The 15,654-nt window shown below is 39.4% G+C and overlaps 1 protein-coding gene across 1 annotated transcript in view; it reads left to right on the forward strand.

Moving 5' to 3' along the window:
- The window catches only part of LOC125451679 (SWI/SNF complex subunit SMARCC1), a 104,101-nt gene that overhangs the window by 70,940 nt on the left and 17,507 nt on the right, over positions 1-15,654 (forward strand). The window contains exons 14-16 of the mRNA XM_059646371.1: positions 5,190-5,317; positions 8,549-8,620; positions 13,660-13,773. Coding sequence (XP_059502354.1) covers positions 5,190-5,317; positions 8,549-8,620; positions 13,660-13,773 — 314 coding nt within the window. The remainder of the gene's footprint in view (positions 1-5,189; positions 5,318-8,548; positions 8,621-13,659; positions 13,774-15,654) is intronic.

Raw genomic sequence — 15,654 nt, forward strand, 5'->3', positions numbered from 1 at the left:
CACTGGCTAACTTTTCCACTCTTGGGGGGAGAAAAAAAGAACTGCAGATGCTGGAAATCTGAAACTGGAACAGAAATTGATGGAGAAACTCAGCAGATCTGGCAGCGACTATGAAGAGAAAGCATAGATGGTGTTTTGGGTCCATTCTGCTTTCTTTCCACCAATGCTGCCAGACCTCCTAAATAGTCATCCTGGGCTGCTTTACTTTTTGTACATCTGGTTCACCAGATTAATGTCAATAACTTCAGGGGTCTTGTTCCAGTCAGGCATGATCTGAAGAATGTGCAGTAGACGAAAGGCATGCATGTGCTGATGATTTCTTTCTCGGCTTTACCTGCTCTCGTACCACCTGCAGGTTACTGATTTTGTATTGTTTTTTGCTCCAGGAACCCTAAATCTAGAAAAAGGTCAAACAAATTAAAGAGAACAAATAGAAATATGGAAAGTTTGAGTCGCCAAAAGACACCTTTTAAAAAGTGTTTTTGGACATACTTGAATCTGTGGCTCAAAAACAATGATGAGGCTCATTCTCAGTCATGTTTGTTTTGTGATGCTAGTTGAGGGGAAAGGTTCAATAGGTAAACTCACACTTTACATAATGGTATGAGATGTTAAATATCCTCTGAATAGGATCATTGCTAATTGCTGACAGCTTGGTCTGCAAATTGCTTCCTTGTTGTGTGTAGCCTTCAGATCCAGAGACGAGAATGCTGTCAGTGGATTGTGTTCAGTATGATTGGAATGAGAATACTTAGGAGAGTTGGTAACCAAGAATACAATGCTAACAAGTGAGTTACCATTGTTTTCTGCCTTGAAGAGTATAATTATACAAGAGTCATCTGTGTCATTAAAATTGAGAAGGAATAAATGGGTCTTTCGAGCATTGGCAGGCTATCACTAGGTACTAGGCGGATCAGTACTTGGGGCTGCAGCTGGTCACTATATTCTCAATGTTTTGGATCAAATGCAATGTTTCCAAGTTGGCAAATGATCTAGAGTTAAGTGGGATTTTTTGGTTAATTAAATAAATAAAAGTGGGACCAGCATTTATTGTCCATCCCGAATTTGCTTGAAAGCAGTCAAGGGTCTAGATTTGGGTTGAGGGAAGACCAGGCCTGTTCTTCCCTAAAGGGCATTAGTGAACCAGGTAGGTTTTTCCTGATAATCACCAATGATTTCATGGTCACCATTAATTCCAGATTATTACTGAATTCAAATTTCACCATCTGCTTCTGCCATGGCCATATTTGAACCCAGATCTCCAGAACTTAACTTGGGTCTCTGGATGAATAGCCTAGTGATAATACCACTAGGCCACTATCTCCTTGTTTGGTGAGGAACATGTGATGCATTTTCAGGAGGGTTTAGATAGACTTAGGCAAGAATATGGCAGATGGAATGTGCCAAACGCTGCTTAAACTGTGAGAAATTGGAAAGTATAGATCTATAAAGTAGTGTAGCTTGTCAACGCTGCACATTGCTAACTGGATGTGCAGCAAATGATGAGCAAGGCTAATAGAGTGATAACCTCTGCAAGAGGGTTTGAATACGGGAATAGTCGTGGAGTAGTCTTTTACACAGTGGTGGGTGCGTGGAATGCGCTGCCAGCAGTGGTAGTGGAGGTAGATACATTAGAGACATGTAAGTGACTCCTGGATAGGTACATGGATGATAGTATAATGTAGGGTATGCAGGGTAATTTGATCTTCGTAGGAAATAGATCGGCCCAAATCTTGGGCCAAATGGCCTGTACTGTGCTGTGCAGTCTTCCTTTAATCTTTTAGGAGCTTGGTTAGACTGTACCTGGAGTATTGTGTGCAGTTAAGGCCTCTGGGAAGGATGATTTTGTCATTCAGGTATTGCAACAAAGGTTTAGCAAACTTATTTCCAGAATGGCAGTACTGTTCCATGAAGAGAGATTGGGCACCACTAGGCTTTTATTCTGTAGAATTTGGAAGAATGAGAGGTTATTTTCTTGAAATGCACAAAATACTTCAATGGATAGAAAATGTAAATGCAAGTAAGATGTTTCACCTGTTAAGGAGTCTAGAACTAGGGGGCCCAATTTAAAAATGAAGGAGCTGCCGCTGAGATCTGAATTGGAGTTTTTTTTTGTATACTCCAGAAGACTGCAAATGTTTGAAGTTCTCTATGGAATCTGTTCTTGAGCATTTTTGAGAGAGTTAGAGAGAGATCTGATTATAAATGACACGTGGTGTTATTGGGATGGGGTGGGTAAAAGGATTGAAATATTCAATTAGCCATGAATCTGTTGAATCGAATGATCAATGGGCTATGCCCCGTTTCTGTGAATTTGTGGTGGAGGTGAGGGGAGGTGGGGAGCTGAAGTCTGTATTTTATTTTTTTTTTGGTAGAGCTGTATATTTTGGGAAACACATGAAAACTACTTAAGAGCTGTTATGGATACTGCGAAAGCTGTGGACCCTGACAACATTCTGACAAGGTACTGAAGACTTGTACTGCAACACTTGCTGCACCCCTAGTGCAGCTGTTCCAAAACATCTGAAACATTGGCATCTATCAACAATTACTGGCCTGTTGGTCTATGTTCCATCATCATCAGTGGAGTGATGGGAGGAGTCATCAACAGTGCTAACCAGCAGCACCTGCCTAACAATAACCTGCTGCCTCATGCTCTGTTTGAGTTCTGCTCAGGTCACACAGGTCTTCACATCATGCTTGAACTAAGGCTGCAAGTGGACGTTGAGGCCACATTTATGAAGTGTAGTCAGGGAATGGAGTCTGTGTTGAAGGCCAAGATAATTTCTCTCACTCCTGGTGTATTAGCTGTTGTTTGCAGATTTAGAGTACTTTGTTCGTGCAGATCGATGGGCTGAATGGCCTCTGATTTGATGAAGCCCATGGGCTTTTTCTAGACTAGTCCCTAATTTTTTCTCTGGAGGTTTGTGGTGTGAACTTGACATCAAACGTGTCTGACCTAGAAACTCTTCCACTATTGCCCCCTGCCATTGTTGTATTGTCAGGATTTACTGGATAGACAGGCTATCTGGCAAAGTCATGAAATAACCTGAAATTAAAAGTCTGGTGACTATGAAGCAATTGATTGTCTGAAGGACCCATCTCATTCACTGAAGTTCTTTTGGAGAACGAGGCTGGCATCCTTATCTGGTCTGAGCTTTCATTGGTTAGGCTACAGTTGGAATACTGTGTGCGATTTTGGTCCCCACACTAACTAAAGGACATAAATGCGCTGGAGAGGGTTTTTTTTTAAGTTCATAGGATGTGGGAATCTCTACCAAAGCCAACATTTGTTACCCATGGCTAATTGCCCAGAGGGCAGTTAACTGTCAACTACACATTGCTGTGGGTCTGGAGTCACATGTAGACCAGACAGTGGGGGCAGGGTTTCCTTCCCTGGGGCATTAATGAACCAGAAGGTGTTTTTTTTTCCTGATAATTGACGATGTTTTCATAGAGATCATTGAATTCTGAGTTTCAGATGTTTATCGAGTTCAGATTCCACATTTTCCATTGTACGATTTGACCCCAGATCTCCAGAACAATGTCAGGATCGCTGGATTAATAGTCTTGCGATGATAACATGAGGCCATCATCTCCCCAAAGGAGATTCACCTTCATGTTGCCTGAGATGAAATATTTCCATTATGAAGACAACGGGCTAGGCTGGATTTGTTTTCCTTGGAGCTATAGGGGAATCTGATTGATGCAAAGTTAATAGGTATAGTCAGAAGATTGTGGAAACCTGTTCCCCAAGGCAGATGCGCCTGAGATCAGAGAGCATGAGTTTAAGGTGAAGAACAAGTGGTTTAGAGAAGATGAGAGGAGTTTTTTTCACCCAGACGGTGAAGAGGTTGGAAGCATTCTGCAAGAGTGGGTGATGTAGGCATTATTGTTCACAGCATTTAAGAAGCATCTATGTGAGTACTTAAAATGCTAGGGCATAGTAGGCTATGGGCCAAGTGCAAGTGAAAGGGATTAGTGTAGTTTGGTCTTTGATCAGCATAGACATGGCAGCTCAAAGGGCTTGTCTCTGTGCTGTATGACTCTATATCCTGGTGTGGCATCAAGAAGTTGTGCAGAGATGCAGTAACCAGGAATTGGGAAAGGTCTGTTGGTTGCACTTGTATCCTGCACAAAGGAAGATGGTTGTTATTGGAGCTCAGTCATCTCAGCTCCAGAACATCTCTGCTAGAGTTCCTCAGAGTAGTGACCTCGGCCCAGCCATCTTCAACTGCTTCATCAATAACGAATTCTACGTTCTAAGCTCAGACGTGATGATGTTTGATGTTATGATTGCAACAGACGTCATTTCTGGAGAAGTCAGATGTCACACTGAAATCTGGCTTGATGGGTTATGTTTTGTTTCAGTTTTTAACCTAGAAGTCTGTCACTGAAACGTAAACATTCAATTTTGTAGATTTGTTTTTCACAACAGAACAGAATTTTACTAAACAAAAGGAATAAAATTAGGCAAACCAGACAATTTTCTTAGAAAATAAACTTCACCACACTGAAATATAATCCCATTAGTCCCAAAAAACTTGTGTATGGTACCTCAAATCACTTCTTGAACACTAGACTCAGCAGTGCTTCTTTTGATCACTATGGTGAGAGCTTTGGAGTGCCCCCTTTATCGTCTACTTATGCTAAAATCTTTAATTCTTGACCTTCAGTGTCTTGGTGACATTGTGGTCATTAACAACCATCTGTCCATTCTGAGTTTTGTAGACGTCATAACAAGTTGCAGATGTGTACAATTCTGGAGAACTTTCAATGTAAACTGAGTCAATGACTGAATACTTATTATTTTAGTGATTTTTAAAATATTTTATTTTCCTTTTGTGAAGTGTTAAATGGAAATCTCTCAATTTAAAGTGGTCACTTAAGTTAATTCAAATGCCACGATAGCTAGACCCAAAGCTGTTCTGCCTGTCTGACAAAATATTCTCAATTGTAATTCATCGACTGAAATTGATGAACTGAAGAAGGCTCACTTGAGCTGAAACATTAACTCTGATTTTTTTCTCCACAGATGCTGCCAGACCTGAGTTTTTCTAGCAATTTCTGTTTCTGATTTACAGTATCCGCAGTTCTTTTCTTTTATCCTGTAATTCATCAGGTGTTATGCATGTCATTTGATTTCCAGTGATTTAACTGAGAGACAAGTGATTTGTGAATTATTCCAGGAAGAAGAGGATGGTTCCAATGCTAAAAGTGACCACATACGTCCTGCGGACCAAGCAGAAGATAATGTCACTGAGCAGACACATCACATCATCATCCCCAGCTACTCTGCGTGGTTTGACTATAACAGGTCAGTGAAAGCTTCTTTTATTACCCTTTAAGTCAGTCAGTGAAATTTAGAAATGCATAAATTGTTTTGAATATTTTGCTAATGAATTTCTCTTTGGTATGTCTCAGTGCTGTCAGTGGCTTTTTCTTGTTGTGGTATGAACAATCATACTGGACAGAAACCTCACTGTGAGGATGTCCAGCCTTTTCTTTCTCTGTGACTCTTTTGGCTTTGAGAACTAATTCAAAGGTGTGCTTTTAACTTGTTGGTTCTCTTTGATTTTTATTCAAAGCCTGAATTTTTCTGCGAATTCAGAGACCTTTTCAGTAACTGTTCTTTTTCAGTGATTGAGCGTAGACAGTGGTAGGTGATACTTTTCTCTCTTGGATCCAATTTTCTCTCAGGATTGCCGTCAGCACTGACTTTCTCCCAAACCTAAAGATTCCGGGATCAGTTGAGAAACCCAGTCGTTGGTTGAAGTTGACGTAATTCAATTGATTAATCCCTTGGCATTCGTAATGTTCGATGTTTGCCAATCTGGCAGTGCAGGTTGACTTGTTGTGCGTCGGTGGTATAATCTATTAGGGCTTGAGTGACCAGCTATCAGTTTAGGCTACAGTTTGGTTCTGTGATCTCCTGCACAATGATCTTCCATACTTTGTTCTGGTAATGCTAGAAACTTTGCTTTATAGCATGAGATCTTTATGTCCTTGTGTATAAAGCCAAGCAGTATTTTTTAGGGGCTTTGGAGCAAGTTATGTCACTTAAAGGGGAATATAACGACTAGGAAAGATTAAGGTAAGGAAACTTGAAATTGTAGTGGTCTAGCTGGTGAAATATTAGATTTTAAATTCAACCTGTCTTGTTGGGGCTACAATCAAGAATTAATTGTTTTACTGTGGATCTAGTTTGGGAGTTGATATGAACCCTGAAAGTACAAGGGAACTCATTGGAGATACTGCTTGCCATTATTTTTCTATTTTGTTTTTCACTGAATGATCTGTGACCAGTATTCCAATGGCCATTGACTGGTGTTCTCCAGCAGGTAATTAGCAGAACCAAAGGAGGCCCATTAATTGTCTCAAAAATAATATATTTAAATAATTGGATGTCCATGACTGCAGGAAGTGTCAACTGGGTAGACAGGCTGATTAACAAGCTTGCCCTCATTGCTCAGACCATTAAATATAGGAATTGTACAGGATGTTCGAGAGTACAATGTACAGTTCTGGTCGCCGTGCAATAAGAAGGATATCATTAAACTGGAGAGGGTTCAGAAAAGATTTAACAGGATGTTGCTGGGAATGGAGGGTTTGAGCTGTAAGAAGAGGCTGGCAGGCTACGACTCGTTTCACTGAAGCACGGGAGGTTGAGGTGTGGCCTTAGAGGTTTATGCAGTTACGAGGGGCACAGATAATGTGAAAAGATCATTTCCCTTGGGTGAGCGAATTGTGAACCAGGTCGGATATTTTTAAGCCGAGAGAAGGAGGATTTTAGAAAGGACCTGAGGGACAACTTTTTGATACTCAGGATTGTATGTGGAATGAACTGCCAGAAGAAGTGGTAGATGCAGGTACAGTTACAACATTCAAAAGGCATTTGGATAGATACATGAATAGGGAAGGTTTAGAGGGGTACAGTTCAAATGCAGGCCAGTGGGACTTGGTAAGGTATGGACGAGTTAGACCAAAGGGTGTCTCTTGGTGCTATATGATTCTGACTGTGTTTTGGAGCTGGGTGCAGGGTCTCTGTATTGTTGTTCTTGTTTTTCTTAATCCTCATTAATGGCTGAGACCTTAACTTCTGAGTTTGCAGGTGATATGAAACGTGGAAGCATTGCAACCTGTGAGTAGGATAGTGCAGAACTTGAAAAGGATATAGACAAGTTGGTGGAATGAATGGACAAGTGATGTATTAAATAAGGAGAAATGTGAGGTGATTTATTTAGGAAGCACATAGGTGATATGAAATGAAGGGTGTGATACAGGAACATGGTATCTATGTATACAAGCCAATGAAGATGGTAGATCATGTTAAGGGAGCAATTAATGAAACAAACCATACCCTGACTTTTATTAGTAAAGGCATATAATACAAGAGCATGGACATTATGTTAAACTTTTATAATTCTTTTGTTCCACCTCAGTTGATATTGGAGTCCAGAAAGATGTTAAGGCTTTAAGTAAGCGCAGAAAAGATTGGCAGAAATAGGAGCTGGTCATAAAGCTATATTGAATTTCTTTAGAGAAAAGAATACTTGAGGAAATTGGTTAGAGATGCTCAAAATTTAAAAAGTATTGATAGTTCCTGCTCATCTATTCAGTGTTTCCACACAAAGGATCGAGGGCAGGAAGGCAAAGATTTTTATTCATGGGGGGAGAGAAAGCAAAAACAAAGACAACCTTTTCATGTTTGGAATTCTTTGTTTGCATGTTGCGGAGGTGCATTCAAAGTGGATTTGGACTGATCCTCGGTGCGTGTGCTGAACTTGTGGGGAAAAGCTAATTAGGCAGGAAATCGAGAACTTAAACGCAGGGCAGCTGTTTGAGGCTAAATCCATATCTGACATGTCTTTTAAAGGCCAGGTGGTCAGCGTTCAGGACCGATGTTCCTATTAGGATGAAAGATAAGCATGGCAAGGTTCAGAATCCTTCAGTGTTTAATAGCTTCCACCCCCCACTCCTCCTACCAACCTTGCACACCAAGAAGGTTCTTGTTTTTAATTAAGGTCCTCTCCATCCTTTTCTGAGTCACACCAGATTGTGGTCTGATTGCTGGGTAATTGAAATTACGATCTTTGCTGTCCAACTGCATTCTTCCTTGAACCAGTTTTTCACAGTCAGGCTGTGAATGGGAATTTGCTGTGCGGAATCATGGTGGAGTCTCAAGCAACGTGTTGGTGGACATGTTGGCTGACAAGATTTCATAACTTTTTTATTTTGTTTCTTAAGTTTACAGGATTTTCTAAAAATGAGGATTGAGGTGCTTTTGAAGGATTGTAAATGTTCTTGATATATCACTTAAAGATTCAAGTAAAAAGGATGCTTTCAAACGTTAACAATATCTTTTTTTTCTCATCACAGAGAATCTCTGAATGTTAACACAGTACTTTGTTTTCTTGGTATTTTTTCTTGTTCCTAGGATTTTGCATCCGTTTTGTCAGCAGGGTGTGGAGTTATTTCATTCATTTTTTGAGCTTAGAAATAGAATTTACTTAATTGAGTTAATTTTTTGCATTCCCCTGTATTCCAGTATACATGAGATTGAGCGTCGTGCCTTGCCAGAATTCTTCAATGGGAAAAATAAGTCGAAAAGTCCAGAAATGTAAGTGTGCCGAATAAATTTAAATTAATGTTCATACAGAGAAATAAGCCTGAAAAACTATTTTGAAGTTTTGACTATAATTTTTAACTTGAATATAATTGGTACTTGGTGTTTCAAGTTTCCCACTTTACTGAGGAGGATATTGTTTGCCAACACAAACTTTATCTCGTGGGCTCATTTAGATAAAGCTGATTGTGCATTCAGTTACATGAACTTGTGTACTGACCCCTGCTAATATTGTTACATGATGAGTTTGCCTAATAGTTGTTTTCATTTCCATTAACTTGAATTCAAATTCATTGCAGTTTTGGGATTGCAATTTTTATTGCCGTTCTTTTAAGGTTTTGTTATAGATTCCAGTTATCCTCTCTCGGAAGTATTGTAGGACAGAATTCTGTTTTTACCAGTGCTATTCCTCACTAATTGTTCAAGGTATGCAGCAACAGCTTAGTGCTAATGTAGTTAGCAACAGACTGACCTTTTTCATGACTGGCTGGCATTGGTTGTGCATGCTTCGGTATTTTGCAGATGCCAGGTTGCATTGAGTGACATAATTTTGCAAAATGCTGTGATGCCAGGGACGGCAACATATAATGTTTTGCTGTTGCTGAGTGTCACAGTCCCATTCTGCTGAACTAGAAGTGCAGATAAGCACACACTTACTGGAATCCACTAATAAATAAGTATTTATTAGTAAAGGATATAAATAAGATTCATTAACGTGGACTTGAGAATACTACGCGATGAGACAGAGCTGATCTGGCTCTTGCTATAGTGTGTCTTCACTGAGTATCGGGTCAAGGTCTGTCTTGCACGGTGGTTCTTAGTACAAATTATCCTCTGTTCTGAGTCCCTTAATCAGTGTTGCCCTTTGTATAAGAACTGCTCCTAGGCTGTCACTGTCTTCTGAGTCCTTGCAGATTATTACACTCCAATGTCACCTTAGGTTACTGAGACTACTGTCCTCTTGGGTCAACAAGTCTGTACGGGGTTATACTGATGCTTAATTTTTTTTATTGAACCTATTTTTCTAAACAGCCTGCTGGGAGATGTTATTACATGTCTCTGGAGCAGGTGGGACTTGAATCCAGCCTCCTGCCTCAGAGGTAGGGGCACCGCCATTGTGCCTCAAGAATGTCTATATTGATTCTTACCGTTCCTCATTTGTTCAGGAACACTTGTAGCACTTCCATGTTGAATATGTTCTTATCACAAGGCTGTTCAGTAGGTTATCTCACTAAACCATAATCACATTTCTTCCTCTGGTCTTAGGTTGGTATGAGGCTTATTTCCTCAAGATGTTTTAAGATTTTAGCAGTTAGACAAATGACTCTGCTATCTTTTCAATTATGCCATGATACTAAATGGTAATATTACCTGCTTAAGTCTAAGCCCACCATGCTGAATACACCATTCTGTGTCTCCTCTTTTCCACAAGACTTTTTAAGAGGGGAAACCATCAGCTATGGACCTTTTTTAAAGTCTAAAATGCTTTAAAAATTAAGTATGTCCTGTATAGGGGGACAGTCCTAGTCTGTGGATTTGTCTTTTTAATTATACCATTTCATCTCATTATTGTGTAAAGCAGGAAGATTCAATTCTTTTTGAAGTGCATTTGTTTGCAAGTAACCATATTAGATCATTATTACACATGTAACACTCATGGTAAATAAAATTACAAAGTTGTTTAGCCTAATCATGAATTGGAAGGCAGAAAACTAGAGTTTGTTGTTTTTTAAAAAAGGAGCAGAGTGCATAGTTCCTTTTTGAGATGAAGTGTTTTTCTAAGCTTTTAGTATAATACAGTGGAAAAAAAAGTTGTGCCTGTACGTAGCTGAAGATGTACAGCAAATTCTGAAATGGAAACATGTATCAATTGGCTGTGTGATTGGAAAGCTTAGGATTGTTTTAATGTTTTGACAACAATGTGGAATCAGCCAATTAATTTTAACCTAATACTTGGCGATCGAAAGCCAATTGAATTTAAATCCGATGGTTTTGACAACCTCTGACCAATGCTATTGTCAGAAAATCGATATGTCATCCAAGGTATATATGGAGAGGGTTTTTGACAATCAGTGTGAAAATAAACCACCATCTGAAAAATAAACATCTAGCTCTCACAATAAATTGCCATGTTCTCTAAGAAAGTACCATATAAGGTACCATGGCACTTCTAGCTAAGAGTCCTCACAGAAGACTTAACAGAGAAAACATCCCTAACAGCTGGATCAGTAGAAGAAAGGCATTTATGACTTGATAACAGCAGAAGAAAGGTATGTTGGCTTTAAGAGACTAAGTTCTAATTTATAGTGCAGCACAGTGATTAGTACTGCTGCCTCACAGCACTAAGAGTCTGGGTTTGATTCCACCCTCGGGCCACTGTCTGTGTGGAGTTTGCACGTTCCCCCTGTGCTTGCATGGGTTTCTTCCAAGTGCTCCAGTTTCCTCCCACAGCCCAGAAATGTGCAGGTTAAGTAAATTGGCCATACTAAATTGCCCATGGTGCCCTAGGACATCTTGGTTAGGTGTGTTAGACATGGGAAATGCAGGGCGAGGGGAATGGGTCTGGGTGGGAAAGTCTTCAGAGGAGACGTTGAACCTGTTGGGCCAAATGGTCTGTTTCCACACTGTAGGGATTCTATGCTTTTCTATGTTATTTTCTTATTACATGAGCTAATATATGTAGGACTCGTGTTTATTGGAACAGTATACCCGTAGAATTTTGTTCGGTCAGGGAATAGTTAGTATTTAAGGGGGAATTGTTCAATTTGTTAGTAATTCTATTAATTTGCTTATTGTTCGGATTAAATAAATAAATTGTTACTTATAAAGTGAATATTAGGGATTATCTTTCATTTTAACCTGTTGTTCTCCGTAACATGAGTAAATATTTAATTTTGTTTTGGTTTTCAAAATTTGGCTTTTATCTTTTTTGGGTAAAAGCAGTTTCAACACGGCTTCTGGTTGCGTGAAGTTGACTTCTGCCATTTGACCAAAACATTTTCAGTTTTCCAAAATAAAACAATTGTGTATGCTGGTCAGGAAAATAAGCAAAGATTAAAAGATTGCTTGAAAAATAACTGAAATAGGAGCAGCATGCCACCAAATGGCTGTTGGACCTCATTCAGTTATACAGCACGAATTTACGATTCAGTATGATCATTGTTGATCATGGACTTCAGTGTCAATTTCCTGCTTGCTGTTCAGATCCCTGGATTCCCTGAAACCAGAGGTTTATCTGACTTTAGCTCAAGTTGCTCAGCATCATGAGAAATCACACTAATTCCAGTGCACAATCTAATGAGCCTTTGCTGTGCCACCTCCCATGCATATATGTCTTGCCTCAAATATGGAGGTCGCAACAACAACAGACACTCCACATGTGGTCTCATCAAAACCCTACGTTATTGCAGCAAGCCTGCTTGACTCTTGTAAAAAAAAGCAAAATATTGTGGAGACAGGAAATCTGAAACAAACACCAAAAATGCTGACAGTTTTTTGAATTCGGCACGTGATTCCAGTCATTTAGTTTGTCTCCAGCGTCACCTGAATTTTTAATTTTTTGCAGTTATCTCTCAATCTCACTTTTGGGTCAACCTTTTGGTTATTCAGCAGTTGACATTTTACTCACTGTCTCACACTCCTGGTCACCTGCAGAGACTTATCATCTGACACTCCATTTACCAGTTGCGTGATCTTTTGATATCTCAACCTAAAAACTCTAGGCCTGTGTGCTCAGCTCTTTCATTGCACCTGATGAAGGGGCTGTGCTCTGAAAGTTTGCATGATTTCAAATAAACCTGGTGACTATAATCTGGTGTTGTGTGACTTCTGACTTTTGACCTGCTCACAGCTTACCAATTTAGTACATCAAAACTCTGGAAATATACTCTCTATCACTTCATAATAAGACAGTAGTATTAGCTATAAATGGCGGAGGTCCCAGTTCTGACCCTTGTGGACAATCTAAATAAATTCACAATTTAAAAAAAAAATGGAAGAGCTGCAGATGCTGTAAATCTGTAAAAAAAAAACCGTTAACGTTTCGGGTCCAGTGACCCTTCCTCAGAATAGGAAAAGTCGAGAGGGGTCACCGGACTGGAAACGTTAACTCTGCTTTTGCCTACACAGATGCTGCCAGACCTGCTGAGCTTTTCAAGCAACTTTGTTTTTGTACCCACAAATGGGTTAAATAGCACTATCTTTTTTCTGTGCTGTTAATGTATGTGCTCCTTTTCAGATACAAACAGGAATGTAGTTAACTTGCTGCAATTACTGCTGTTAACATGTTTTGCCAAAATACCAAACTGCTGACATGAATTTGCACCCAATTGGTAGGATCACTGGCATGTCTGGGAGCAGGTGGTAGCAATGTTTCATTGTGTATCCTGTTTTCTTGGATTTTTGTTCTGACTTCAAAACCAACTTGAGATGACTTGAATACTCATCTTCTTCAATACTAGGAAGTTTCAAGATTTATTTGAAGTATTATCTTGTGTGAGTATCAACAGTCCACCCTCCGAAGGTGGTTGCAGTCAATTAAATGGTTGTAAAATAAATCTGGTGAAAAGTTGTTCTTCCAGCCAATAGCTCCACATGATGTCGCTGTATGGTTACTTGGCAAATGCTGACAGCACCCTGGTTGTTAATAATCTAAGCATAAAGTTATTTGCATTAAAGGTAATGGTGAGCCCTGTATAAAATTGCATGACTTGTAAATGAAGCACAAAAAAACTAATTTCTAGGCTATAATCAATTTCCAATTTGTTAACAAGGCTTATTTTTTAAATGTACCTCAAGAATGATAAGAGTTCAAATCTTAAATGGATTGTGAATTCTTTGTCCCATCTTGGATAAGACATGTTAAATGTGTTCTCCTTCGGTCAACTGAGCATCCCAGGTGGAACGTACATAATCTGGTGAGGGAACAAACTCCATCCAAACCTTGTGAGATTTTATGTTGCTATCTTATGTTGATTAAGATCTGTCGCTTCTGAAGAAAGTCATTTTTTTAGACATGTATTTCACACCAACAGTTATCTGGCATACCGAAACTTCATGATCGACACCTATCGATTAAATCCTCAGGAGTATCTTACCAGTACATCGTGTCGCAGAAATTTAACTGGTGATGTTTGTGCTGTAATGAGGTAAGACAGTACTTCTCGTGCTGGAGAGTAGAGGTTTCCCCTTGAAAACCTCCACTAATCAACAATTGAAGGAGATGTTTATTTAACGATTTGCGTACTACTCTTGCTGAGCCTGAAGAAGGTTGTGTGTTCAACCGTGGAGTTAGTTTGTCTTTTAAAATGACATTTTTAACATTGTGTGAGTTTAAGTTGCATACTGAATTGTTGCTCCTATGCATTATAGTGAAGGGTAGACCATATTGTTGGCAGCTGTCATCGTTCAGATGGATTACTAATGTGTAAACAGTTTAGAGTAAGTTAAATTTCTCAAAACAGTGTTTTCTTTTTCAATCTGAACCAATACAATCTATATTGCACTTCAAAAAGAGGATGAATTTAGGGTGGGGTTATTTGGCCATTGAACTGAGTCACATTTGTTTCTTAAACTGCTTTATTTTCCTTTGTTCCATACCCCCTGATACTTGGAGAGCAGAACCACTTTAAATGAACTACAGCAAAAATAGCTCATTTTTTTACAGTTAACACGTCGTTATTCCACTAAGGGGAGACAGAAGAGAAACTTGCTTTCTGCTTTAGAATGTGATGGACCTGTGGTGAAGTAATCTGATCCGAATTGGAGGAAATGTTATTTTGCTTCCTGACTTGCTGATTAATGTTTCTGCTTCATATAAAAATAGAGAAACTCAGCATATCTGGCAGCATCTGTAAAGAGAGAAACAGAATTAACGTTTGGAGTTCAGTACGAAGAAGAATCGAACTCGACTTAAAACATTAACTCTTCTTCTCTGCACAGATGCTGCCACAGCTGTTGAGTTTCTCCAGCATTTGGTATGCAGTTCAGATTTTCAACGTTCAAATAAAAGTAAACTACTATGAATGTTTCTCCCTCCCCCCTGGTTTGGAGAATAATATTCAAGTTTTGAGACTGAACTTATTGGTAGATGGAGAGAAAGTGGTGGTTGGTAGCCTACTTGAAGGTTTGTGGTTAAAATGGTACATTACTTAGTCCTTGAACTATCTGTAGTTGTCTGCTTCATTCATGTCCTGCTGACACCTTTGGTAACCACCCACATTTTGGCAGAGCATTGTGTTTCAATTTCATTGTGACATTGGAGGAAGCTCCAATATTAAAGAAAACAGTGCTTTGAGAACACCATCAGTGAGTGGAAGTGCAGAGAAAGGACTGCCAGTAAATTCGAGACTAGGACAAATTCCATTTCCTGGAAACATCTGCCAAATGTATGGTCAGAGAGGCAGCTCTAAAATCAGGCTTATCAGACATGCAAGGACCTTTGGAACCTGTAATCATTGATGTGGAATGTTCTAAGTGGACAATCAAACTCTAAATAAGTGATTGCTGTCAAATATGTAACATCTTCCATATAGAATGTGCAACTTGTCAGTATTTGTGCAGTGCCATTGTGTTAAAATTATCTTGGCACAGAAGAGTGGCATTCTATTCTAACTCCCAGTAGTGCAATTCGGTCATTCCTGTTTTGTTGTTCTTTGCCACCCTGAGTTTTACTTCCTTTGAGCGTGCATCCATTTGGCTTTTGTACTCAGCATTTCTGCTTCCACTTCTGAATGGCCAGTGAGTTTGAGGGAGGTGTCACCTGCATTTTATTTTTTAAAAAATCTTCTTGCCACCATCTACCATGCCCTATATCTTACTCAAACATGAAATCTGCATTCAGAGGTATGATCTGAAAGTGGGAGCATCTTTGCAGCGTCCAACTTCTTTAAAATCTGCAATTATCTTTTGTATTTCTATACAAACTTAGTTCATCTGCTTGTGCTACAAAAGAACAATCCCAGCTTCTCCAATTTAAACCCTGTAGCTGAAAACTCCCTTCTTTGGTAAAACAGGCTTGTTCTTTCTTG

Source organism: Stegostoma tigrinum, chromosome 5 (assembly GCF_030684315.1).
Source record: "Stegostoma tigrinum isolate sSteTig4 chromosome 5, sSteTig4.hap1, whole genome shotgun sequence".
NCBI lineage: Eukaryota > Metazoa > Chordata > Chondrichthyes > Orectolobiformes > Stegostomatidae > Stegostoma > Stegostoma tigrinum.